At 39.7% G+C, this 27,500-nt stretch overlaps 1 protein-coding gene across 2 annotated transcripts in view; it reads left to right on the forward strand.

The window, feature by feature from the left end:
• Positions 1-27,500, forward strand: part of LOC110049854 (uncharacterized) — a 58,557-nt gene that overhangs the window by 25,331 nt on the left and 5,726 nt on the right. Inside the window, exons 2-12 of one of the 2 annotated variants that reach the window (XM_089293167.1) lie at positions 11,280-11,413; positions 12,026-12,100; positions 12,469-12,493; positions 14,098-14,166; positions 14,368-14,436; positions 14,824-14,892; positions 15,332-15,400; positions 16,228-16,296; positions 24,938-25,006; positions 26,726-26,803; positions 27,361-27,500. The exon at positions 27,361-27,500 is cut by the window's right edge and continues 5,726 nt beyond it. In XM_089293167.1, coding sequence (XP_089149293.1) covers positions 12,029-12,100; positions 12,469-12,493; positions 14,098-14,166; positions 14,368-14,436; positions 14,824-14,892; positions 15,332-15,400; positions 16,228-16,296; positions 24,938-25,006; positions 26,726-26,803; positions 27,361-27,500 — 729 coding nt within the window. In that variant the 5' untranslated portion in view covers positions 11,280-11,413; positions 12,026-12,028. The remainder of the gene's footprint in view (positions 1-11,279; positions 11,414-12,025; positions 12,101-12,468; positions 12,494-14,097; positions 14,167-14,367; positions 14,437-14,823; positions 14,893-15,331; positions 15,401-16,227; positions 16,297-24,937; positions 25,007-26,725; positions 26,804-27,360) is intronic. The other variant, XM_089293166.1, reaches the window with a different exon arrangement.

Raw genomic sequence — 27,500 nt, forward strand, 5'->3', positions numbered from 1 at the left:
ACTCGTTTGCTTGCTTACATAAAATATCCAATTAAATAGACTGAAAAGCCCCAGGATCGACTCTCCACCTCTTCATGTCTAAGGCTACTGTTATTATCTGCTTTACAGCCCTGAGATGTCCTTAAGATGTTTTTTGGGGGGCTTCGAACATAATCACTCTAAATTTTCAGCGCGGCATGAGAGCAATACAACCAGTGACGTCACTAGGCTGTTTTGGCCGCGCTAAGATGGCCGCCAATTTTGGGCTTAACCAGCCAACTTCGAACGGCTGAAAAAGCAGTTTTCGCTTACCGTATGGGAAAAAAAAGTCTGCAGTGTTTCCAAGTAAGGTTGAAACTTTATTACTGAGCAAAAATCTCACATACGAAAATTTCGTTTCAGTGGCACTTTAAAGATAGCTGCACTTCGCTGAGCCAAGTGCAGCAAGCGGATACTATCGTCGGATAGTATCCGCGCGAGATCGTACCACGTGATCAGTTTTAGCCAATGACGACAAAGAAAAATTTAGTGGAGAATTTTGTAATGGCTGACTGAAGAAGATAGCTCAGCCAATCAGATTGCATCATTTGCATTAGTATACGAGTAGAATTTTACTAATTAACAATTAGATTATGAGCTCAAGATTTCTATGAGGTGATAGTTGTTGAGGCCGTAGGCCGAATCAAGTATCACCTCATAGAATCGAGAGCGAATAATCTAATTGTTTTAGTAAAATTCTAAGTGAAATTTCCTTTAAATAACGATTCGAATTATTTCTGGTCTTAGTATTAAACTTCACGCCCTAGAGAATTCGCGCGGACTAAATTAATTGTCAATGTGACATTTACAGTTGTGTACGCGCGCTAATCAGTTTCTTTAAAAAATTTCGAGCTTTTTTAATCCAAGAAACTGTAAATGCACTCCTTTTAGTTTTCTGAGGAATTTTGTTTATTTGTTTGTTTTCGTATGTTCTTTGAAAACTGCGGAGAAACGAGGAAACGTTGCAATTTTGTTGACAACACCCGAGCCACTGCACACTAATGGCTGATTGTGTGCAATGGCTCAGCCAATCAGACTACAGGATTTAAATTAGTATATTAGCAGAATTCTACTAAAACTCGATAGACACACACAACTAGTTAGCCGAGGCTGTTGATGGCGCGAGGAAAATAATTTTATTGTGATAATCAAAGTAAACACTTCTCCTCGCAGTGTTTTGTAAAAGAAATAGAAAACGTTTTCTCTGTGTTTCTGTAGAGTTACATAAAGAAACACTCGTAAAGTAAAAGTTTGTGAGAACTCAAAAGAGTTGTGGAGATATTCGCCCCTGACTCGCGTTGTCACAGTTACTGTGTTTCTCGTCAACCCAAACTTCTACGGGTGTTTCCATAACTCCATAGAAAAAGATTCTATTAATTAAAGATCAATCAGATCGTAACTATTCGCGTGTGTACTATGTTAGCTCATTGATTGTAACCATGGTAACTCATGGATGAGGGTTGGTGACCTACCTATGTAGTATGTACGCAAAACACTTCCTCAGATGTTTTAAAGCATTTGTTATGGTGCAACTAATTTCGAGTAAAGACAGAAGCTCAACAATGGTACGGAACATCCACTCCGGTGTTTCGTATCATTTTTTTCGTTAAAGGGCCCTAGTCAGCCACACTGGCCATTACACATATTTTTGTTTACATGTGGGAGTTTGGCTATTATATTTTATTCGGAGCCTGTCACTGAATTAAACCTACCTTCAGGATCACGGCTTACAGTAAAGCAATAAGATTTCTCTTCACCATGTAATATCAATAATTTCGATGGACTAGGGCCCTTTAAAAGAAGTAGGTACTGCAAAGAAAAGACATGAACTTGATACCACTTCTGAGTGTTACCCATTCTTAACCAGTGGAGGAAAGCAGGGTGTCATTGGTGTTTTCATTTCTTAGGACATGGGAGGGAGGGAGGGAGGGAGTAATGAAGGGGAGGGGGGCGGGTGGCATAAACCCGTTGGTATGTCGCTATTCAAAATTTATCGAGCCCTCTTCATGGGGGCATATTTCATTACTTGCCCTCTCTCCCCGACACACGCATATCTGCCACTCCCTGTAGCGCCCTTATTAAGGCTTCCATTATAATCTAATTATCTCCTTACTTTGCTTTCCAAAACAACGATTTACCTCCCCCCCCCCCCTAATGCCCTTCATTAGTCTTATTATAGCAGGGAAACGTCCATCAGATAGAAACATAGTCTTACAGTAGATATAGAGTGCCACTGACATATTTAGTGTATATTCTTAGAATTTGTTTTGTTTTAGTGATTTTTAGTCATCTTCAACCTCACGTATCAATACTTTGTAAGAGTGCTCTTAATTACAAGCATGCGTGTGAGTGATACTGGTACGGGTAATCAAAACTGACATTTGGAGTGGTTTTCTACTGAGTGTCGTAAAACCAAAACCAGAGTAATCTCTCTAGCCAATCACAAATTGCACAGACAGTCCAACGAACCAATCAAACCTAGCTCTAAGCAAATTCATGTACCCGACTCCAAGCTCGAGGAAACCTGTGCGAGCGGGTCACATTTCGTTTTGGTTTTACTTCTGACTGGATGACTAAGTGGCGCGAGGTTATTGACGCCAATTTTTTAACGTAGTCAATAATGCAACCCCAAACAGATGAGAATTAATTTCTACACGCAAGTGAAAAACCGTTCTATCAGGTCATTAAAACCACAGTCCTAGACATATTAATGAAGCAGTAGATTTCTGTTCGATTCAGAATTAAGCATTTTAGACTACAGTAAAACATTTCAGATACTCATTATTTTAGGATTTTACTCAAATCTGGGAAAGAAATGGGAAGTGATTTTCCTTCTCTGTGGAAATATTGGACAGAAATTTGAGAACGCTAATTGGCCTTACACAAAGTTAAAACCTTTTTTACTTTTTCGAAAATATTAGGAAATCTTAAAACTTCATTCCACCTTTCTCATGTTCATTTGTATTTGGGACATGATTTTTTGACAGTAGAAAATTATTGGAAACCTAGTTTGATAAAATTATGGGACTAAGCATCTTGGAAGGAAATACTGAAACATAGTTTTCTCACTTTGGGAAATGTTTAGGCGAAAAATTGGGAATTTTTGTCCTGGAAAAGGTCCGTTACCGGTTTCGGAAAAATGTAGGAGATTTTAAAACTAATGCCACTTTTACCCAAGTTTATGTATATGGGCATTGTTTTCTGGCACTAGGAAAATTATTGGGTCCACACTTTGGCTAATTCGAATTCAGCTATGGGATTTTTTCCCGAATTTTGGTAAGAGATGGAACTTTTTTCGCAACCGTGTGATACAACTTGGGATAATATTAGGAAAGCTATCTAGGAAGAGATAGTAGTCGCTACTTTGGGAACGATTATAGTAGAGTTGTATGCTCAGTTACCGCATTGTCAGTGCCACACAGAAATATTTCTGTTCTTTATCCTCCACCAAATGGTACAGGCAGGTAAAAAAGAGATACTAAATAGTTGTATTTTTTTGATATGAGGGCATTATTGTAAGGGTTATTAAATCAACAAATACAGGTGAAAGGAAATAAATATAAAAGACAACTGTGCTTTGGAGTTACGTATATATTTAAAAAATAGCTAAAAGAAAATAAGCGCGCTCATTATTTTAAAACCGTTTTTCTATTTAAGCAGTGGATCACTACTCTTTCTATGGGTCTGCCGGCGCAATAAACCACTTGAGATGTTGGGAGAACACGAGAAAAGCTTGTAAATCATGAGCCGCTAGGGGATTGGCTACCTGAGCGTGCAAGATGGCGCTATCTTGCCCTCGCTGGATTACTCGCTGTGTCCCGCAAGAAAATAAAGACAACAACAACAACAACAACTTCATTTGTACTCATTCGGCTAGAAATTAAATGGACCAAAATTAGTTTAAAATAAAAAGAGTACATGGCTGCCCGAAATAACCTAAAAAAAATAACCTTAAAAAAAAAATCGTGACCAATATCTAGCCTTCTAGACCTCACGCTTTGTGTATAACCCATATTTATTGGAGGCTGAACAATGTCTATCGCCGGCACTTTCTGCCATAATCTTATAGGGATCCCCTTTTGGTCTAGAACTAGTTTTACCCTATACTTAACGGTTCTTGTATACAACAAGCGTGTAAATATATAAAATTTTTCTCTGCGCTTCTATAGAGCGTTTTCACTTTCGTGGTAGCAGTCATGCAAGTTCATACAAAGAGTTCAGCTCCCACAGGATTAGCTAACCCTTCAATAACAAGCCTTGTGTTCAGTCACGTTATCTTTGTCAACTGTAAGAGTCTCTCTTTTGGATTTTTGATCATACTTAATCCTCTGTTGAGGCATATATGATATTTTGATCAGTTTATTTGTTTACTTGTAAGAGCAAATATGTCTTAGATGCGTAAAATAACCTCGAGGGATAATCATGACTGTGGTATTTATTTGTAAAAGCAAATATGTGTTCCATGTGTTGAATACCCTCGAGAGATAATCATAAATTGGCACTTTACAGTCTACAAAACACAAAAGGGAGGACACTCAATAAGGCGGCTTTCTTTCGCAATTCTACAACCCTGTTGGGAAATTTTGAAAAGAAACGGAGATTTCTTTGAAAATCACTGAACCCAACTAACCGACCACTGATAACTATACCCCAGGCTGAACTGCTTGTCTTATTAACAATAAACCAAGAAAATATCATGCACAGAAAAATAACGCCTTCTATTTAGAATAAACTAAACTTATTCATATCATCCCAAACATATTCTTGAACGTTGAAATTATCCTTGTTCCTTCAAAGCGTCGAGCGCTCTGTAATAAAAATTTATTACTGCTGACGCATTGAAAAGCTGCAATAGATAGAACTCACCCAAACAATTAGAAGTTTTAAAAAAGTTCGAGCAACCACTCGAACTCTGGCTTGTGAAAGAAGTCTTTTATAACAGATTACTTAACCGAACAACCGATTCCACGCCAATTCCTCAAGCGGTTAATTATGTGTTTCCTGAGGTGTAAAGACGACACGTACTCACACTAAGCTTTCAGTTCCACGCACGAAAGCAGATAGTTCATATTGACGAACTATCAGTCTTCGTTCTGTACTGGCACGCATAGCAAGACACAATAAAAACGCTTGTTCAAGTCCGCCCCCACGGATTATGCCTCTAATATACAAAACTACCAATCAAACCGATCCATCTCTCTGTCAGTCACGTTAATTTCTTCAACAGTAAGAGCTTCCCCTTTCCTCTCTTTCATCATCATAATAAACATATCTGTTATTGAACAACGTAAGAAATTTTGATCGGTTGTATTCGTTTATTCGCAAGAGCAAATATGTCTTCGATGTACAGAATACTCCCAAGCGATAATCATGAATTGGCGCTTCCAAGTCTTAAGAACAAAACAGGAAGAACACTCAAGAAGTCGGCTTTCTTTGCAATTCTACAACCTTCTAAGGGAGTTTTGAACCGAGACGGAGATTTCTTCAGTTGAAAATCATTGAACCCAACCAACCATCCACTACTAATTTAATTGCTCCTTGAAAACAAGTCATTACCTTCCAAATTGTCGCTAAGTTCCTTCTCTTTTGAGGGTTTTTCACGACACTAAATCTCCCAGGCCGCTCAATAGTTGCAAACAGTATGACCACCGACGGAGTCCTCTGTTAGATTTGCATATTCTTTTAGATATATTAGCCTGCAAAACAGTTTGCTCTCAAACTTTGAGAGTCCCATACAAAAGGTAAGTTTAATTTTGGCTCTACTCGGGTGTGGTTGTTTACAATGTAGCTCATCTGGTGTCTTCACTGAAATAACATAGTGATATGCGCTGCAAAGTTTACCATGTATTCGTATTCTGTGCCTTTGGAATACGCTCATTTCTTAGGAGGTCATCTGCAGTTCCCCGAGCTAAAACTATTTAGTATTCGTTTCGTGAGAACTCACTTTCTCGGAATGCTACCAACACTGGTACAGTTAGTTTGCTTCGCTAATCTTCGGGCATGCCTCGTCTCACGACGAACATAATTTATTGTAACTTTGATCCTGAAGTATCATAACGAATTGTTGCCTCTGATGTTTGTCACCTTGTTTGTAACAAAACGTCAAGCACAGAATTATGACTCAAGAGCAGCCAGTAGTTATCGATCGCATCACTGTCGCACAAACGGTAATTCACGATCTGTAAAGGCGCTATTCTTTGCGAGTATCTACCAAATTTTCAGCGAGCTTTCCCAGCTTTAAAGGAGCTGCGTCACGGTTTGCGATTCTTGAAAGTTAAGCCTAAATTTTTCAAGTTCGACGTTTGAAATCCGTGTCACTCTTCTCCATCCTTAACCATCCTCGTTCCTTTATGGTTTATTTTTATCTCTTTGGTGTTTTTCTATCTTGATAAAGTACTATTTTGAGGTATCGTTCAGTTTTAAGATAATTTTGTACGATAATTTTATAACTCAAAATGTTGTGAGAGTTATGAGCTCCTTTAGGTAAAAGAAGATTAAATTTTTAATGAAATGATGCTGAATTGGTCATGCTTCATACACAAAGCTAAGCATTAAAACCATAACATATAAGCTGCCCTCCGCTAAAGTCCGCTGGTTTTTTTGGAGATCTTCTCGTCTTATCTAAATTGTTGTATAAGTATGTACCTTTTTTTGTCGTGACAAATAAATAAGCATTTATCAGGGAGTAAAAGAAGCGAGTAAAGCGACATTTTCGGAGTTATCGTCTAATCTTTCTTCTAGAATTGTTACAAATAAACCAGTGTGGACGGAGCCTTAGCTGTTCAAACTGTTATGTCCTACCCTCTTTAAATAAAGTTTGACTGATTGACCAGGTTCCGTGCACACTACGCCGGAGGAATTTGAAAACAGAGATTTCACTCTGAAAACGCATCAAATGTTTTCCGTTCACACTAGGCCGGAGAAATTCAAAAACGCAACACTGTGTCACCGGACAGGGAAATCACATTTTTATCGTAATTACATCGTTGTCGAAAAGCTTGGTTTTCAAGATGTTTTCCATCCACACGAAAACGAAAAGCCGTCGCTTTATAATTCCTCCAGTTTGAAGAGCGTTTTCGAAAAGCTCCGATCTCGTCACGGATTAGTGTAAACGGTAGGCCAAACTGTAGAAAAAAAAAGCTGCGTTTCAAATTTTTTCGGCGTGGTGCTTACGCTATCTGATTGAGGTAATCTTTTGTAACTGCTGGCGGCTATCAGGGGCGTTAATTAGCAGTTATAAAACTCATAAATATAATTAATTGTTTGAAAACCAGAAATAGCTAACACTCGAACTTTGGCTTGTGCGAGAAGTTCTTAGCAGTACTTACTCAACCAAACAACCGATTCCACGCCAACTCCTCGAGCGGTTAATTATGCGTCTCCTGAGGTGTAAAGACGACACGTACTAAGCTTTCAGTTCCACGCACGAAAGCAGATAGTTCATCTTAACGAATAATCTGTTTTCTGCCCTATACTGAGACGCATAACAAGACACTAAAATCACTTGTCCAAGTCCGCCCCTACTGATTATGCCTCCAGTATATATATATATATATATATATATATATATATATATATATATATATATATATATATATATATATATATATATATATATAAATAAAACCCATCAATCAAACTGCTCCAACTCGTGTTCAGTCACGTCATTTTCTTCAGGTGTAAGAGTTTCCTTTTGTTCTCTTTCATCATACTTGATCTGTTCGTGCAGTACGTAAGAAATGTTCATCGGTTTTATTCGTTCACTGGTGAGAGCATATGTAGCTAGAATACCCTCGAGTGATAATCATGAATTGGCGCTTTACAGTCTACAAAACATGAAAGGGAGAACACTCAGGAAGTCGGCTTTCTTTGCAATTTTACAACCCTCTCAGCCAGTTTTGAACCGAAACGGAGATTTCTTTGAAAATCACTGAACCCAGCCAATCAACCACTGACGGTAGCGACTAATTAGCGTCCAAATTGTAGCTAAGTTCTTCCTGTTATGAGTGTTTATCACAATACCAATCTTCGCCCAATAGTTGCGACAACAAGATTACCGGTGGAGTCCTGCAGTGAGTTTGCAAATACTTTAAAATATATCAACCCTCAAACAGTAGTCAGCTCCCAAAATCTGCGAGTCCGATACAAAAGGAAAGTTTCGCTTTAGTTTAGCATATAAAATATATCAAATATATCAACCCTCAAACAGTAGTCAGCTCCCAAAATCTGCGAGTCCGATACAAAAGGAAAGTTTCGCTTTAGTTTAGCATATAAAATATTCGTATTCTGTGTGTTTTTGATTACCAGTACTCTCATCGTGTAATCTCAGGATTTTTAACGTTTTATTTTTTAACTTGTAAATATTGTTCCAATCTGAAGAAGGCCGAAGGCCGAAACGTCACATTAAAAGCCGGAACAGTTAGAAGTTTGCTTCATGACGCCTCATCTTACACTTAACTATATATACATATATATATATATATATATATATATATATATATATATATATATATATATATATATATATATATATATATATAAACCATCAATCAAACTGCTCCAACTCGTGTTCAGTCACGTCATTTTCTTCAGGTGTAAGAGTTTCCTTTTGTTCTCTTTCATCATACTTGATCTGTTCGTGAAGTACGTAAGAAATGTTCATCGGTTTTATTCGTTCACTGGTGAGAGCATGTGTAGCTAGAATACCCTCGAGTGATAATCATGAATTGGCGCTTTACAGTCTACAAAACATGAAAGGGAGAACACTCAGGAAGTCGGCTTTCTTTGCAATTTTACAACCCTCTCAGCCAGTTTTGAACCGAAACGGAGATTTCTTTGAAAATCACTGAACCCAGTCAACCAACGACTGACAACAGCGACTAATTAGCGTCCAAATTGTAGCTAAGTTCTTCCTGTTATGAGTGTTTATCACAATACCAATCTTCGCCCAATAGTTGCGACAACAAGATTACCGGTGGAGTCCTGCAGTGAGTTTGCAGATACTTTAAAATATATCAACCCTCAAACAGTAGTCAGCTCCCAAACTCTGCGAGTCCGATACAAAAGGAAAGTTTCGCTTTAGTTTAGCATATAAAATATTCGTATTCTGTGGGTTTTTGATTACCAGTACTCTCATCGTGTAATCTCCTAAGCTTTCGGTGTTGGACGATTAAGTCATAATATTCAAGTAAGAGTTAGCTCTCTTGAAGTGTTTCCACCACAGGTAGAGTTTGCTTTGCTAATGCTCGGGCATGCCTCACGACGAACCTAATTTTGGTAGCGTTGGTCCTGAAGAATCATAACCAATTGTTGCCCCCAATTTTTCTCACCTTGTTTGTAACAAAAAGTCAAGAACAGAATTATGGCACGAGAACAGTCAGTAGTTATCGATCGCACCATTGTCGCATAAATCAAAGTAAGCTCTTTACGATATTCTATCGAGGCCCTATTCTCTGCCAGAATCTATCCACCGTTCAGCAAGGTCTCTCAGCTTAAGTAAAATTAAAGTAAATTTAAGTCTGGTGGTTTCTCTGGAGGTCTCAGCTCCTTTTATCTAAATTGCTGTACTTGTATATACTTTTTTTTTTTATTGTGACAATTAAATAATCATGAAGATGAAAAACAAGAAGACAGTTACGTTAGGGGCCATTTTGGACGTTATCGTCTCATCTTTCATCTAGAATTATCACAAATAAACCTTTTCTTGAGAGAGCAGACTATTACTTTTCTTATTAACATATGTATAGTTCTATTAAATCTCAACTGCACTTATTCATCTATATCCCAAACATATTGTTGAACAATGAAATCATTCCTGTTAATTGAAAACGTGGCACGCACTGTAGCAATCATTTATCACTGCTAACAGTTATTAACCGTGTTGAGAAGCTGTCAAAAAACGCATACAATTAATTAAAAGTTTTTAAACCAGAAATAATAAAAAAATAATATACTTTATTTTCCCTCGGATTGTAGAGTAGCTTTAACAGCTAATGTCTCCGAGCATTTCAACGGCACAATGGGCAAAGACCAGACCACAACACTGGGAACTTCGTGCCCTGCTCTTTACGATGAGTGTGTGGGTTCTTTAACGTCCCCTGCTGACAATAACAGTGAAGATGCAGGAGACGGGGCCTACGGTTTATCGTCCTTATCCGAGAAGACTAGAATATCTAACCATTTGCAGATGCCATTGCAAAGGCAGCATATTCTCCTCAGTTATTTTAAGACCCTGAGTGTTAGTCCGGTCTGGGGCTCGAACCCAAGACCTCCCGCACGGTAGTCCGACGCTCTACCAACTGAGCTAACCCGTCGGCGGTAAAATAGCAACATCTCGAGCTTTGGCTTGTGAAGCTTTTAACGGATTACTCAACAGAACAACTGATTCCTTGTTCCTTGAAAGCGTCGAACGCGCTGTAATAAATTTTTATTACTGCTGACGGCATTGAAAAGGCTGCAATAGAACTCACAGAAACAATTAGAAGTTTTGAAACCAGAAATAGCAAGCGCTCGAACTTTGGCTTGTGAAAGAAATTCTTTATAGTAGATTACTCAGCCATACAACCGATTCCACGACAGCTCCTCAGGCGGTTAATTGTGCGTCTGCTATTTTGTAAACATGACACCTACTATCATACTAAGCTTTCAGTTCGACACACGAAAGCAGATAGTTCGTCCTGTTGAATTATCTGTCTTCTGTCCTATACTGGGACACATGGTAGGATACAATGAAATCATTTGTCCAAGTCCGCCCCAACGGATTATGCCTCCAGTATCAAAAAAAAAAAAAATTATGAATCAAACTTCCAACTCGTGTCCAGTCACGTTATTTTCTTCAGATGTAAGAGTATCCCTTTCTTCTTTCTCGTCATAATTGATCTGTTCTTGAAGTACGTCAGAAATGTTCATCGGTTTATTCGTTTATTTATGAGAGCAAATATGTCTTCCATGTCAAGAATACCCTCGAGAAATAATCATGAATTGGCGCTTTACAGTCTACAAAACATAAAAGAGAGGACATTCAATAACACGGCTTTCTTTGGTATTCTACAACCCTGTCGGCGAGTTTTGAACCGAAACGGAGATTTCTTTGAAAATCACTGAACTGAACCAACCAACCACTGATAATTACCCCGCAGTTGCTACTTTAGCTTCTAGTGAACGTGAGCTTCAATAATGTAAACGTGACTTTCTAAATAAAAAAAAAAAAACAAAGAAAACAAAAAACCTGTCAATATCGTACGCAATTGTTTCATTATTAGGTCTTTTTAAAAGGAGGCAACGCAACAAATAGCATTCAGTTCTCCGCAGGGAACTAAACAAGGCTGTTGAGAAGATTGGTCTAACTCAAAAGAGTATTTTAAGGGAAGACATTCAAGGAGAGGGCTCTAACGCAGTGAGTTTTCTTGTGACCAGATTTTACGTTGTTATTAGCTAAGTGTTATCATGATATTTGCCTTGATATGGCTACGCTACAATGGACGTTGGGCTAAATATGTGTACGGTAGATACCTAGTCGCACCTTTTTGGTACACTTCGGTGGCATATCACGCTCATTTGGTCTCGCCGTATTTTGTTTTGCACAAAATCGCAAGGTTCATTTATCCGCTTGGCTCAACTTTAAACACATATCTGGTCCCTAAGTTATTGTAATTTTATTCGCAAATGTGCACTGTATTAAGTGTCAAGAGTAAATAAAGCATTTTTGGTAAATTGTTAGGATTTTCAAGAGTAATTTTATGCGTTCTGGGTGGTGCGGTGGGGAAGGTCAATTGATAAAGTCCGTTCTAAATAAGGTTGACTGCTTACCTGTGAACATAAGTGGGGTCCATAAAATTCAATTCCTTAAACAACTGAGTGCACAATTATTTTGTACCTGGTGTATGAGGTAGCTTTGCCATGCGTTTGTGAGCGGCACAGTGACTTGAATTGGTCTAACATGACTCAGGAACACACTTAACACAAGTCAGTATGTAACTTACTGATTTCCTTTGTTCTTTTCTCAAAGACCATGAAGCGTTTTTTTTTCTTCATGATAACTTGGGCCTTGGTGGCGGCAGTCCCTCGTGACAACCGAGCTCGGGTAAGCGTGTGACCTCCTTTTCTTCGTACTTTGTTAAGTTTCGAACCATTTCATTTTTCTAAGCTGTCTGAAGTCGTTTTAAAGCCATGACGCCATAAGCATCGCATAATGCTGGTATGCAAAATTCCTTTGCATAATGATTTTACACACGATTGATCACTGAATCTGATCGAGCAGAACTGAGAACTAATTCGTTCTCTTGCTACCCGCTATCTTGATTTGGGCGAGTAAACTCGTCTTTGGCAGTTTCTGTTTTGCAATTTCCTGGCTAAAAGTTAAGAGGCCGGCCATCGTTAAACGTCATCGCTTCTGAATTAATTTGCGTGTCATTTATTCATACTGATATGATTAATTTATTTCTTTAACAGGATGAAAACCAAGACAAAGACCGTGGTAAGTGTATCAGCCGTCTTCCTTTAGCAATTGTAAGTAGCAGTAGAACATTAATTTTTGTTTCACTTTTTTATCCTTGTAAATTGCTGCAATATTGTTGCTAACATTTTGTACTATATCAAACATTACATCTAATAAGCTACACGCTTGGATATGGACGTTACATTCAAGTTATGGTGGTGGGAGTTAACCAAATTATAAGCCCCAAATTCTCTTCCATCGACGTAAAAAAAAATCATAAGCGTAAAAACGTACCATTTGTTCCCTGTCAGCGTCCACTTGGAATTTATTTTTTTACCAATTAATAGTTTGACCGCAAGAAAAGTTAATATGATTATTTTTTCCTAAGAGGGCACGGTAACGAATCCTGCAATCTGACTGACTCTTAGCGCGGTCTGGATTTTTCTACGTGCTGTCTACAAACCAGCGCAAAAAATCTAACGAGCTAACTAGCGATTAACCTAGATACTAGACAAAGAAAGGTGTATTAAATAGCAGATTTATTTCGAACTAATTTATGATAGTTGCATCTAGTTCAATTAATTTCTCCAAAATTGTTTTCCCGGCGTGGAATTTCGTGCAAAGATTGAAGTTTTACTTCATAGTTGATCATTTTTTTTTTAGTTTCTGATCCAAGAAGAACAAATCCTGTTTTTTCCGTTATGCTTAATTATTGCAGTAAAAAATCAAGAGCTCCGCTTTTAGACCTGGCTAAATCTATCGCCGCTTTTCATGTGACGTCATCATTTTCCAAAATAAGAAATTACCAATCCTTCTGAAGTTCTAGTTTCATCAGATGTAAGACCCTCTAATAACTTGACGTTTTGCAGCGTTTAAGCTCGACAGGGTTCTCATTATGTAATAGAGCAGGTTTGAATATCCAACTTTATGCGTTGTATGACATAATGGCGCCCGGCCCGATAAGGCTCTATAGTAGGTCAAAAGATGAGTTATTGCTCAAGTTTTTGCTATATAACTAAACAGTTGTTGCTGTATAAGAAGTGTTAATTTCAATGTGTCGGAGCTCTAGAGTAATAACATTTCGTTTCAATGGCAAAACTCAATGACAGATGTTTCTGTTACTTTACGGCCGCCATGTTTGTGACCTTCCGAGGGGCACAGACATGGCGACTTTATACAAAGCTCTATAAATTTGAGTGAAACACTTCTCCGAATAACGGGAGAGTGAAAAAACGCACAGGCCTAAATCTTGGCGAGGCTGTTTATATATCAATCATCTTTCATATCCCAGCTTCTTGACTTAATTTATTGAATGGATATGATTTTCATTTTTGATGGCGTGACACTGCAAACCAGCTATATATTATTTATAATCGTGGTTGGAAAGAGGCAATGAGAGGGCTCCTTAAATTTCAAGTCCACAAACAAAATACGGGGCCCACGCAAGTCACACGATTAACTAACTTTTCTATAGTAGTTTTAGTTCTAACCTATTAATACTTTGGTTGGTTGTAATTGGCTAAGCTGTGACAGTTGCGGTGTCCCTGCTGTCTCTATTTATTTATTTATTTATTTATTTAATTTTTCCCGGCAAAATAAGTAGAATAGGTAAATTTGATTTTTTTTTTTTTCTCCTCTCATAGACCTACCCAAAGAAGATTTCGAGAATTCAAGGGAATTTCCCGGAAAGAGTTTCCAGATTCTTAAGAAGAGTAAGTAGATTATGTAGCAAATGCAACCGGATTTAGTAGACAAAGAGAGGCCTCTCATGTGTTTCACACACACTAGAGCGCGCGCAAAAATCGCTTGCAGTAGTTCTTAGCCGGGCTGTCCCTGTTGTTTTAAATTGTTTATTTTATTTCTTTTTTTGTCTCTGGAATAGATAAAAAATTTAATTGTTGTTTTCTCCTCAGATGTGCCCAATGAAGTTTTCGAGAATTCAAGGGAGTTTTTCCAAAAGAATTTCCAGATCCTCGATGGAGGTGAGTAGTTTGTTAGGCAACAGAGTTCGTAAACAATAAGTAGTTTCTCATCTTTCTTAAAGATTCTGGAGCGCGCTCGAAAAACGCCTCCAGCGAGTTGTTATGAGTTACAGCGATAATGAAAGATGAGTTGTGATATGGAGTTGGGGGCCTAGGGAGTAGCAGCGCTAGCGCCCCTCCCCCACCTGTCTCAGGGGTTTGGAGCAAAATGGAGCTCGTGCTCAAAAGTGGCCAACATCTTAGGCTGAAGACAATATTGAATGCAACCTACATTATTTACATTATGAGCAAATTTAAAATTGTCCCCGCTGTTTACAATCATTCATTTTACTTTTTGTCTGGTGTAGTTAAATGAATGAATAAATAAATTTCATTTTTTCTCATCAGACGTACCCAAAGAAGTTTTCGACAATTCAAGGGAATATCCTGAAAATAATTTCCAGACTTTTGAAGAAGGTTCGTTGATTAGCAATACTCTTAATAAACAGCGTTTAGTGTATCATTTCTCTCAGAGATACTAGAGCGCGTGTGAAAATCACGCCTTGCGAGTTGTAACTAGTTAAAGCGATAATGGAAGATAACTTTTTAAATAGAAATAGGCCTAGGAACCGGAGATATGTTTCGGGGTCTCCTTTCCCCGAAACCCCTGTTTCGGGAGAATAGCACAGTTTTGCGAACAAAACGCTCATAATTTACGCAACAAAAGGAAACTCTAAAAGAAAGTTGGCGCTGAAACGTGGCCAGTAGGCTAAAGACATCCTGAATGCAAGCTACGTAACCGATATGTGCAAATCTAAAATTGTCCCCGCTGTTTGCAATTATTTATTTCATCTGTTTTTTTTTTATGTGGTGTAGTTAAATGAATTAATAAATAAATGTCATTTATTTTCCTTAGATGCACCCGAAGAAGTTTTCCACAATTCAAGGGAATATCCCGAAAATAATTTCCAGACTTTTGAAGAAGGTTAGTAAATTATTTAGCGATACATTTGGTACAAAAAACGGTTGGTCTATCATTCTTCTCAGAGATACTAGAGTGAGCGTCAAAATCACCCCCTTCTGGTTTTGATTAAGTTTAGAAAACAGTCCTAAGAACATACGCGCGCTGGTTGGTTAAAAATCGTGTTTCTGTGACTCGATAGAAACGCAGAACTAGCACGAGCTGTCGACGTAATGATGGCGCGAGCAAAGGGAATTTACATTTCGATAATCAAAGTTAACAAGTTGTTTTCCTTTTTTTCGTCGCGGTGTATTCGAAAAGAAATAGAAAACATGTTCTCCGTGTTTCTATCGAGTTATAGAAACACTCGTGAAAGTTTGGGAGAACTCGAAAAAGTAGTGGAAACACTCTCACAGCATTTCTCGTTCTCCCAAACTCCCACTCGTGTTTCTATAACTCGATAGGAACACGGAGAACAAGTTTTCTATTTCTAATACAGCGATTATGGAAGATAACTTTGAAATAGACATATAGCCGAAGGAGCTGGAGGTCTTTTGGTGTTCCTGATTCCCCTGCCGTTTTTCCTCTAAAAACTCTGTTTCGGGAGAATCGTAAAATTTTGCGAGCAAAACGCTCATGATTTAAGCAACAGAAGGAAATTGATTAAAAAGCGTTCGTCCTCAAAAGTGGCCATCAGGCTAACGAAATTCTACATGCAACCTACATGATCATATGAGCAAATTTAAAATTGTCCCCGCTGTTTGAAATTATTCATTTCATTTATTCTGTTTATCGGGTGTAGTTTAATGGTCTTAAATGAATGAATAGATACATTTCATTTTTTTCCTTAGACGTACCAGAAGACGTTTTCGACAATTCAAGGGAATATCCCGAAAATAACTTCCAGACTCCTGAAAGAAGTGAGTATTTTATTTAGCAATGCATTTAGTAGACGACGATTACTCTTTCATAGTAAATGGTTTGAACCCAGGAGTATCAGTAGTTCGTATAGGGTGATCGTCCGGGTGAAGGTAGTTCTGAAAAGAACTGTTGTTGGTGACCGACGTTTCGACAACCTGAGTGGAAGTCATCTTCAGAGTCAAGTGAATAGTGTTTGTCAGTCGGTAACGTTATAAGTCTGGTCCGGTAAACGTGATTGGTCAGTTTAGCCATGATGGTATTGGCTGAAAGACTCCTGTAAAGTTTGTCATCAGTCACTGGGCGGATTCGATCCGTCTATTGTTAGTCAAGTTGGTCGGTTTTTGGTCCGTCTATGGTTAGTCAAATTAAGTCGCCGGGGGAAAAGATTCTCGCCCATATCAACTTTCTTTTCTCTGGTAAGTTCTTACGCGTTTAGAGATGCGCCACACTCGCGTTCTAGGTGCGGGGATCCCAACCAATGTTTACCTAACTTTTTAAAGATGTTACTTTTAGCCCTCCCCAAAATCTACACACGTCTATTTTACTTGTGGAAAACTATCGATTGGCACAGCGTTTGGGTTGGAGATTCTCGCCTATATACACTTTCTTTTCTCTCGTAAGTTCTCCCGCGTTTAAATATGCGCCACACTCGCGTTCTAGGAGCGGGGATCCCAACCAATGCTTACCTAACCATTTAAAGATGCTACTTTTAGCCCACCCCCAAATCTACAAACGTGTATTTCACTTGTGGAAGTCTACCGATTTGGACAGTGCTTGGGTGAGAGATTATCAACCCCTATCAACTTTCGTTACACTTCTAAGTTCTCGCGCGCTTAGAGATGCGCCACACTTGCGTTTTAGGTGCACGGATCCCAACCAACGATTCCCTAACCTTTTATAGATGTTACTTTTAGCCCACCCCCAAATCTACACACGTGTATTTCACTTGTGGAAGTCTATCGATTTGGACAGTGCTTGGGTGTTAAATTCTCCCCCCTATCAACTTTCTTTTCTCTTGTGAGTTCTCACGCGTTTAGAGATGCGCCACACTCTTGTTTAGGGTGCGGGTATCCCAACCAACGCTTACCTAACCTTTTAAAGACGCTATTTTTAGTCCTCCCCCAAAACTACACACGTGTATTTCACTTGTGGAAGTCTTTCGATTTGGACAGTGCTTGGGTGAGAGATTCTCGCCCATACCAACCTTCTTTTTACTCGCAAGTTCTTGCGCGTTTAGCGATGCGCCGCACTCGCGTTTTGGGTGCAGGGATCCCAACCAATGCTTACCTTACTTTTTAAAGAAGCTACTTTTAACCCTCCGCCAAATCTATACTCCTGTATTTCACTCGTGGAAAACTATCGATTTACACAGTGTTTGGGTTGGAGATTCTCGCCCGTATCAACTTTCAATTCTCTAGTAAGTTCTCGCACGTTTAGAGATGCGCCACACTGGCGTTTTAGGCGCGGGGATCCCAACGAATACTTACCTAACGTTTTAAAGATGCTACTTTTAGCCCTCCCCCAAATCTGCACACGTGTATTTCACTTGTGGAAAACTATCAATTTGAATAACGCTTGGGTGAGAGATTCTCGCCCCCTATCAACTTTCTTTTCTCTTGTAAGTTCTCGCGCCTTTAGAGATGCGCCACACTCGCGTTTTAAGTGCGGGGATCCCAACCAATGCTAACCTAACCTTTTAAAGATGCTCTTTTTAGTCCAACTCCAAATCTACACACGTGTATTTCACTTGTGGAAGTCTTTCGATTTGGACAGTGCTTGGGTGAGAGATTCTCGCCCATACCAACCTTCTTTTTACTCGTAAGTTCTCGCGCGTTTAGAGATGCGCCACACTCGCGTTTTGGGTGCAGGGATCCCAACCAAAGCTTATCTTACGTTTTAAAGATGCTACTTTTAACCCTGCCCCAAATCTATACACGTGTATTTCACTTGTGGAAAACTATCGATTTGCACAGTGTTTGGGTTGGAGATTCTCGCCCGAATCAACTTTCATTTCTCTAGTAAGTTCTTGCGCGTTTAGAGATTCGCCACACTGGCGTTTTAGGCGCGAGGATCCCAACGAATTCTTACCTAACGCTTTAAAGATGCTACATTTAGGCCACACCCAAATTTTGCACATGTGTATTTCACTTGTGGAAGTCTATCGATTTGGACAGTGCTTGGGTGACAGATTCCTGCCTTTATCAACTTTCTTTTCTCTCGTAAGTTTTCGCGCCTTTAGAGATGCGCCACACTCGCGTTTTAGGTGGAGGGATGCCAACAATGCTTACCCAACTTTTTAAAGATGCTACTGTTAGCCCTCCCTTAAATCTACCCACGTGTATGTCACTTTTGAAAAGTATCGATTTGCACAGTGTTACGGTTGGACATTCTTGCCCATACCAACTTTCTTTTTACTTATAAGTTCTCGCGCGTTTACCGATGTGCCACACTCGCGTTATATATGCGAGGATCTCAACAAATGCTCCCTAACCTTTTAAAGATTCTACTTTTAGCCCAACCCCAAATCTACACACGCGTATTTTACTTCTAAAAGTCTATCGATTTGGACAGTGCTTGGGTGAGAGATTTTCGCCCCTGTCAACTTTCTTTTCTCTTGTGAGTTCTCGCGCGTTTAGAGATGCGCCACACTTGCGTTTTAGGTGCGGAGATCCTAACCAATGCTTACCTAATTTTTTCAAGATGCTACTTTTAGTCCTCTAAATCTACACACGTGTATTACATTTGTGGAAGTCTTTCGATTTGGACGGTGCTGGGGTGAGAGATTCTCGCCCATATCATATTTCTTTTCCTTAGTAAGTTCTCGCGCGTTTAGAGATGCGCCACACTCGCTTTTTAGTTGCAGGGATTCTAACCAAAGCTTACTTAACTTTTTTTAAGATGCTACTTTTAGCCCCTCCCCAAATCTACACACGTTTATTTCACTTGTGGAAAACGATCGATTTGCACAGTGTTAGGGTTGGAGATTCTCACCCATATCAACTTTCTTTTCTCTCGTAAGTTCTCGCGCGTTTAGAGATGCACCGCACTCGCCTTTTAGGTGCGGGGATCCCAACTAATGCTTACCTAACCTTTTAAAGATCCTACTTTTAGCCCTCCTTCAAATCTACAGACTTGTATTTCACTTGTGCAAGTCTTTTGATTTGGGGAGTGCCTGGGTGAGAGATTCTTGCCCAAACCAACTTTCTTTTCTCTAGTAAGTTCTTGCGCGTATAGAGATGCGCTACACTCGCGTTTTAGGTGCGGCGATGCTAACAATGCTTACCTAACTTTTTTAGGATGCTACTTCTAGCCCAGCCCGAAATCTGCACACGTGTGTTTCTCTTGTGGAAGGTTATCGATTTGGACAGTGCTTGGGTGAGAGATTGTCGCCCATATCAACTTTCTTTTCTCTCGTAAGTTTTCGTACGTTTAGAGATACGTCGCACTCGCGTTTTAGGTGCGGGGATCTTAACCAATGCTTAGTTAACTTTGTAAAGATGCTACTTTTAGCCCTTCTTCAAATCTGCACACGTGTATTTAACTTCTGGAAGTCTGTCGCTTTAGGCAATGTTTGGGTTAAAGGTTCTTGCCCATTTATATATATTTTTTTCACTTGCGTGTTTTCGCGCGTTTACCGATGCGAAACAATCGCGTTTTTCGTGTGGAAATCCCAAACTATGCTTACGGGGCTCTTTAAAAGCGCTAGTTTTAGCCCTCCTGCAAATCTACACAACTGTATTTCATTTGTGGAAGTTTAAAGATTTGGACAGTGCTTGGGTTAGATATTCTTTCCCATGTAAAGTTTTTTTTTTCTCCCGTGTGTTCTCGCACGTTAAGCGAGGCGGCACTCTCGCGTTTTAGATGTGGGGATCCCAAACTTTGGTTACCTTTGGTTACCTGCTAGTTTTAGCCCTGTTTCAAGTCTCCAACGTGTATTTCACTTGTGGAAGCCTATCGATTTGAACAGTGCTTGGATGGATATTTTTAAAGATGCCAATTTACTTTTCCCTTCTTTTTTCTCGCGCAGTTAGCTATGCAGCACAGTCGAACTTTTGGTGTCAAGATCTTAAACTATGCTCACTGGGCTTCTTTAAGATGCTAGTTTTGGCCCTGGTTTAAATTTACACATGTGTAATTTTTACTTATGGAAGTCTTTCGATTTGGACAGTGCTTAGATAAGAGATTCTCGCCCATATCAAATTTCTTTTCTCGCGCGTTTCGAGATGCGCCACACTCGCGTTGTTGGAGTGGGGATCCCAAAGTATGCTTACAGGGCTCTTTAAAAATGCTAGATTTGGCCCTCCCTTAAATCTAAACACGTGTATTTCCCTTGTGGAAGTCTATAGATTTGAACAGTCCTTGAGTGAGAGATTCTCGCCCTTATCAACTTTCTTTTCTCTCGTAAGTTCTCGTGCGTTTAGAGATGCGCGACACTCGCGATTTAGGTGTTGGAATCTCAAAATATGCTAACTGGACGTTTTAAAGATGCTAGATTTGGCCCTTTCTCAAACATACACACGTGTATTTCACTTGTGGTAGTCTGTCGTTTTGGACAATGCTTGGGTTTGAGATTCTCGCCCATTTTTAGTTTTTATTTTTTCTCGCGTGTTTTCGCGCGTTTAGAGATGCGCCACACTTGCGATTTGGCGTCGGCATGTCAAACTTTGCTTACTCTAGATTTGGCCCGTTCTCAAATCTACACATGTGTGTATTTCACTTATTGAAGTCTATCGATTTGGACAGTGTTTGGGTTGGAGATTCTCGTCTTTATCAACTTTCTTTTCTCTCGTAAGTTCTCGCGTGTTTAGAGATGCGCTACACTCGCGTTTTAGGCGCGGGGATCCCAACCAATGGTTTCCTGGTTTTTTGAAGATGCTACTTTTAGCCCTGCCTCAAATCTACACACGTGTGTTTCACTTGTGGAAGTCTATTGATTTGGACAGTACTTGAGTAAGAGATTCTTGCCTATATCAACTTTCTTTTTGCTAGTGAGATCTCGCGCGTTTAGAGATGCGCCACACTCCCAATTTTGGTGTTGGGATCACAAAGTATGCTTACTGGACTTTTTAAAAATGCTAGATTTAGCCCTTTCTCAAATCTGAAAACGTGTATTTCACTTGTGGTAGTCTGTCGCTTTGGACAATGCTTGGGTTGCAGATTCTCGCCCATTTATATTTGTTTTTTGCTCTTGCGCGTTTTCGCGCGTTTAGAGATGCGCCATTCTCGTGATTTCGGTGTCGACATCTCAAACTATGCTTACTGGACTTTTTGAAGATGCTAACTTTGGCCCTTTCTCAAATCTACGCACGCGTCATTTTAACCAACTTTGGTTCAATTTCCAGGAACTCAGTCCCAGGGACTCTAAACTAATTTGAGAAAACACGCGAGTAAAAAAAGATATAAATGGGCGAGAATCTTTAACCCAGGCATTGTCCAAAGCGTCAGCCTTTCACAAGTGTAATACACGTGTGTAGATTTGAGAAAGGGTCAAATCTAGCATCTTGAAAAAGTCCAGTTTACCCAGTTTAAGATCCCGACACCAAAATCGCGAGTCTGGCGCATCTCTAAACGCGCGAGAACTTACTAGCGAAAAGAAAGTTGATATAGGTGAGAATCTCTTACCCAAGCACTGTCCAAATCAATAGACTTCCAAAGTGAGATACACGTGTGGGGGAGGGGAAAAATTAGCATCTTTAAAAAGTGAGGTAAGCATTGGTTGGGATTCCTGCACCTAAATCGCGAGTGTAGCGCATCTCTAAACGCGCGAAAACTTACGATCGAAAAGAGAGTTGATATGGGCAAAAATCTCCAACCCAAACAAAGTCCAAATCGATAGTTTTCCACAAGTGGAATACGCGTGTGTAGATTTGCCAAAGGGCCGAATCTAGCATCTTAAAAAAATCCAGTAAGCATAGTTTGAGATGCCGACACCGATATCGCGAGTGTGGCGAATCTCTAAACGCGCGAAAACACGCGAGAGAAAAAAAATATAATGAGCGAGAATCTCCAACCCAAGCATTGTCCGAAGCGAAAGATTGCCACAAGTGAAATACACGCGTGTAGATTTGGGGAGGAATAAAAGTAGCATCTTTAAAAGGTTAAGCAAGCGTTGGTTGGGATCCGCCCACCTAAAATGCAAGTTTGGCGCATCTCTAAACGCGCGAGAACTTAGGAAAGAAAAGAAAGTTTATATGGGCGAGAATCTCTCACCTAAGTACTGTCCAAATCGATAGACTTCCACAAGAAAAATCTACGTGTGTAGATTTTGGGAAGGGCTAAAAGTAGCATCTCTTAAGACTTAGGTGAGCAATTGGTTGAGATTCCCGCAACTAAAACGCGACTGGAGCGCATCTCTAAACGCGCGAGAACTTACGAGAGAAAAAAAAGTTAATATGGGCGAGAATCTCCAACCCAAACACTGTGCAAATCGATACTTTTGCACAAGTGAAATACGCGTGTGTAGATTTGGGGGAGGGCTAAAAGTAGCATCTTTTAAAAGTTAGGTAAGGATTGGTTGGGATCCCTGCACCTAGAACGCGAGTTTGGCGCATCTCTAAACGCGCGAGAACTTACGAGAGAAAAGAAAGTTGATATGGGCGAGAATTCCAAACCTAAGCACTGTCCAAATCGATAGACTTACACAAGTGAAATACGTTTGTGTAGATTTTGTGGAGGGCCAAAACTAGCATTTTTAAAGAGCCCCGTAAGCATAGTTTGGGTTCCCCTCACCAAAGGCGCGAGTGTGCCGCATCGCTAAAGGCGCGAAAACACGCGAGTAAAAAAACAGAATGAATAAATAAGCGAGAATCTTTAACCCAGGCATTGTCCAAAGCGTTAGACCTCCAGAAGTGAAATACACGTGTGAGTTGGGAAAGGACCAAACTAGCATCTTTAAGAAGCCCAGTGAGCATAGCTTAAGATCCCAACACCAAAAGTTCGAGTGTGCCACGTAGCTAAAGGCGCGAGAAAAGACAAGGTAAAAGTAAATTGACATCGTTAAAAATATCCAACCAAGCATTGTTCAAATCGATAGACTTCCACAAGTGAAATACACGTTGGAGATTTGGTAGAGGGCTAAAACTAGCATCTTTAAAAAGCGAGGTAAGCAAAGTTTGGGATCCCAACATCTAAAAAGCGAGTGTGCCGCCTTGCTTAACGTGCGAGAACACGCGGAAGAAAAGAAAATTGACATGAGAAAGAATATCTAACCCAAGCACTGTCCAAATCGATAGACTTCCACAAATGAAATACACTTGTCTAGATTTGGGGGAGAGCCAAAACTAGCATTTTTGAAGAGCCCCGTAATCATAGTTTGGGATCCCTACACAAAAAACGCGATTGTGCCGCATCGGTAAACGCGCAAAAACACGCCAGTAAAAAAAGATATAAATGGGCGGGAATCTTTAACCCAAGCATTGTCCAAAGCAACAGACTTCCAGAAGTGAAATACACGTGTGCAGATTTGGGGGAGGGGTAAAAGTAGCATCTTCAAGAATTTAAGTAAGCATTGGTTAAGATCCCCGCACCTAAAACGGGAGTGTGGCGCATCTCCAAACGCGCGAGAACTTACGAGAGAAAGCAAGTTGATATGGGCGAGAATCTCTCACCCAAGCACTGTCTAAATCGAAAGACTTCCACAAGTGAAATACACGTGTGTAGATTTGAGGGAGGGCTAAAATTAGCATCTTTAAAAAGTTAGGTAAGCATTGGTTGGGATCCCCGCGCCTAAAACGCGAGTGTGGAGCATCTCTAAACGCGCGAGAGCTTACGAGAGAAAAGAAAGTTGATATGCGCGAGAATCTCGAACCCAAACACTGTGCAAATCGGTAGTTTTTTACAAGTGAAATACACGTGTGTAGATTTGGGGGAGGGATAAAAGTAGCATTTTTAAAAAGTTAGGTAAGCATTGGTTGGGATCCCCGCGCCTAAAACGCGAGTGTGACGCATCTCTAAACGCGCGAGAGCTTACGAGAGAAAAGAAAGTTGATATGGGCGAGAATCTCTCACCCGAGTCTGGTAGTTGTTGACATCTGTTAAGAGGCGTTTTTTCTAGGTTAGTGTACCAGCTTTTCAGAGTCAGTCGCTGAAAATAATTTGTATTGTGGGTTAAGCACTGAGCAGAGTCCCAGTCAATGTTATGGTTTGTCAGTTGATGATGTACAGCAATGTGATTGTTGGCATCACCATTTCTCGTGGCTCGTTTGTGTTCAGTCAGACTCGTGTTAAGGTTTCTGCCAATCTTACCAATGTCAACAACAGTTCTTTTCATAACTACCCTCACCCGGACGATCACACTATACGCATTACTCTTTAATTTTTTTTCCAGATATTCTAGAGCGCGCGTGAAAATCACCCACTGCGAGTTGTAAATATTAAGTTGAAAGAGGACTTTTAAATAGACATAACCCTAGGAGACGGAGGTCTGTGTATGGGGTCTGTTTCGAGAGAATCGTACAATTTTGCTGGCAAAACGCTCATAATTTAGCTAACAGAAGGAAATTAAAAAGACGATCGGGCTCAAAAGTGGCCATATGGGCAAATTTAAAATTGTCCCCGCTGCCTGCGATTATTGATTTAATTTATTTTTTTTAATTTGGTGTAGTTAAAGGGAAAAATAAATAACTTTCATTTTTTCTTTAGACGCACCCGAAGACGTTTTCGACAATTCAAGGGAATATCTCGGCAATAATTTCCAGACTTCTGAAGAGGGTTAGTAGATTATTTAGCAATACATTTAGTAGGCAACGATTATTCAATTTTTTTTCTCAGAGATACTAGAGTGGACGTGAAAATCACCCCCTAAATTACAGCGATAATGGAAGATGACTTTAAAAAACTATGCATACTATGCATGTGCATAACCGGAGGTCTGTGACGTTCCAGAGCCATGTCCCTTCTTTCTCGGGAAAATTAGCACGAACAAAAACGATACCATTTACGATGGTAAGAGCTGGAGGATTCGAAATGATTTCGAGAATTTTTTTCGGCTCTGAAGTGAATAAAAACACTGAGTAAAATGAAAGCTTCCCTGGCATGAACGAATAAGAATGCATTGCAGGTACGAGGTAGGAAACAGCACAGGAAAGTGACTCACTGCCCTAATGGGCAGAATAATTCAAGTGATAGTCAGAAGCCATGTAGTTGCGGAACCGTTTGAAAATGGTTCGAAGATTTTAAATTTCCATGGGCTCTTCCCGTTGTAACTGCCCCTCGCGATCGCTCGCCGAAAATCCTCGGTCTAGGGCTTAAGTGCTTGAACAACGGATCAGGCAACATCCATTTTGGTGCCCATAGGCACTGACACAAAGTCTGCTCAGGGCCTTGATCTCCTGAAATTCTCGAGATGGAATAGTAAAGTTTTCTTAAGTAAAATGATACCTGGAGCTTTCCCAACATCTGAGTACGACAATTTTCGTAACTTTTGTAATAACGTTTTAACATGATAAAAAGAGAACTAGGAATTCAGGAAGGCTGCAGCAGCTAGTAAGTTACGTTCGCAAAAAGGTTTCTTCATTCATGGTTGAGCAAGTTCGATGGACGCTCCATACTTTTGATTATATCGTTGAGGTTTTTGCAAAGAAGAATATCAAAACTTATTTGCCTTTGCTTTGCTTTCACCTTGACCAAGTTTTATGATGGATAAAAAAATCACGCCAATTTTACGATCAACAACTACGGACACCAAAATAAATCGCCACTTGGTGACGCCCTGTTACTCCCAGTAGTGCCTTCAGCAAAGTTTCACAAAGGAGGGCCATCGATTTTGGATTAGGTTAGAGATGCGAAAATTAAATTTTCAGCGATTGGTCCCCTCCGTTGCAATTGAATGCATCTGGCCCAGGCGATGCCAATTTTTTAAATCGCCTCCATACATTCAAGTAAATTAAGGCCCGGTTCTTATTTTTTTCTTGGTATTTTCACGATACTTTCTAAATCACATTTTAAAGCTTTTCGAAGGACTACGCATGTTCCAAAGATTAAAACAACCAAGACACCGGATTTCCTCCGTTTCAACCCAAACCAACTTCGGTTGGTTTTGGCGGAAGTTTCCCAATACACCTCAGGCTTTGGGGCTGCAACAACGGTTGTCCCCCTTTAAACTGGGTTGAAAGCTAGTTATAACGATTGATCAACCAAGCCAACCAAAAGGAGTTTTTATTAACCAACAAGACACACAAAAATAATCGGTCCCGGTAGAACCAGTCTATAGATGAACACCAAGTACGGGGCCCTTTTAACTTCAATTTTTTGGGGCCTCTTTCTTTCTACACCCATCAAATTAACCCAAAAGAGGAAGTGGAGTGAGACAAGACATGAATTCGTATACCTTTACTCTATTAAATGATTGATTATTCTGTAAGTTACCGTTTAAGTTTGCTACCGCCAATTCAATTTCCTAGGATCAATTTCATGTATTGTTCTCTTTAGACGTGATTACAGATTCTTCAGACAAACAGAGGAACCTTCACGAAGACCACTCTAGATATTATTATTATTGGAATACAAGTAAGGTTATTTTTTCATACTTCGATATTTTTTATCAATCATCCCATTTTCTTCTTTTCTCGGTCTACTTCTGTTTCCTTTATGTAACGTGCAAGGTATTACTCATATTAATCTTCTACACATTTGCGAGTATAGCATGTATTTCTGGTTCGCAAGATGGCACAGCGATAGAATGAAAATGCGGGCTATGAAGTTTGTTGAAGTAGCCAAGCTTTCATTCCATATATGAAATTGCTGAAGAAGAAACTCACGGGGTGGGAGTTTTGTAGCATTTTACAGTTCCCACATTTCTCTAATAAAAAAATATGACCATAGCAGCCCATGCACACCTTTCATAGTGAACATAAAATTTGACGACTTCAGGAAGATGTTTACATTGTTATGACCCTCTTTAGCAAACTTCGTGTGAAATGCTGAACTACTTCCAAGATTTCGGCAATTAGAAAGTTAAATTTCAGTCGGAATATCATTTTTGGCATCTGATATCAACAAAAACACTAATTTCTTGTGTGTTTGACAACGCAACAAAACTGCTTTTGCATATTCTCTCTACATAGATAACATCGCTTATGTAAAGGTTGTAGCGATGACGGGCGACGTTTATGGTGGTGGTCAAGAGCGTCGCTGGGGGGCAAATCCAGAACTGGAGATCGTTCTGAACAACGGCATGAGATATCGAGCAGAGATGAAAGGCGAC

The sequence above is a fragment of the Orbicella faveolata genome, unplaced genomic scaffold (genome assembly GCF_042242905.1).
Source record: "Orbicella faveolata isolate gen_17 unplaced genomic scaffold, um_ofav_v1 contig_25, whole genome shotgun sequence".
Lineage (NCBI taxonomy): Eukaryota > Metazoa > Cnidaria > Anthozoa > Scleractinia > Merulinidae > Orbicella > Orbicella faveolata.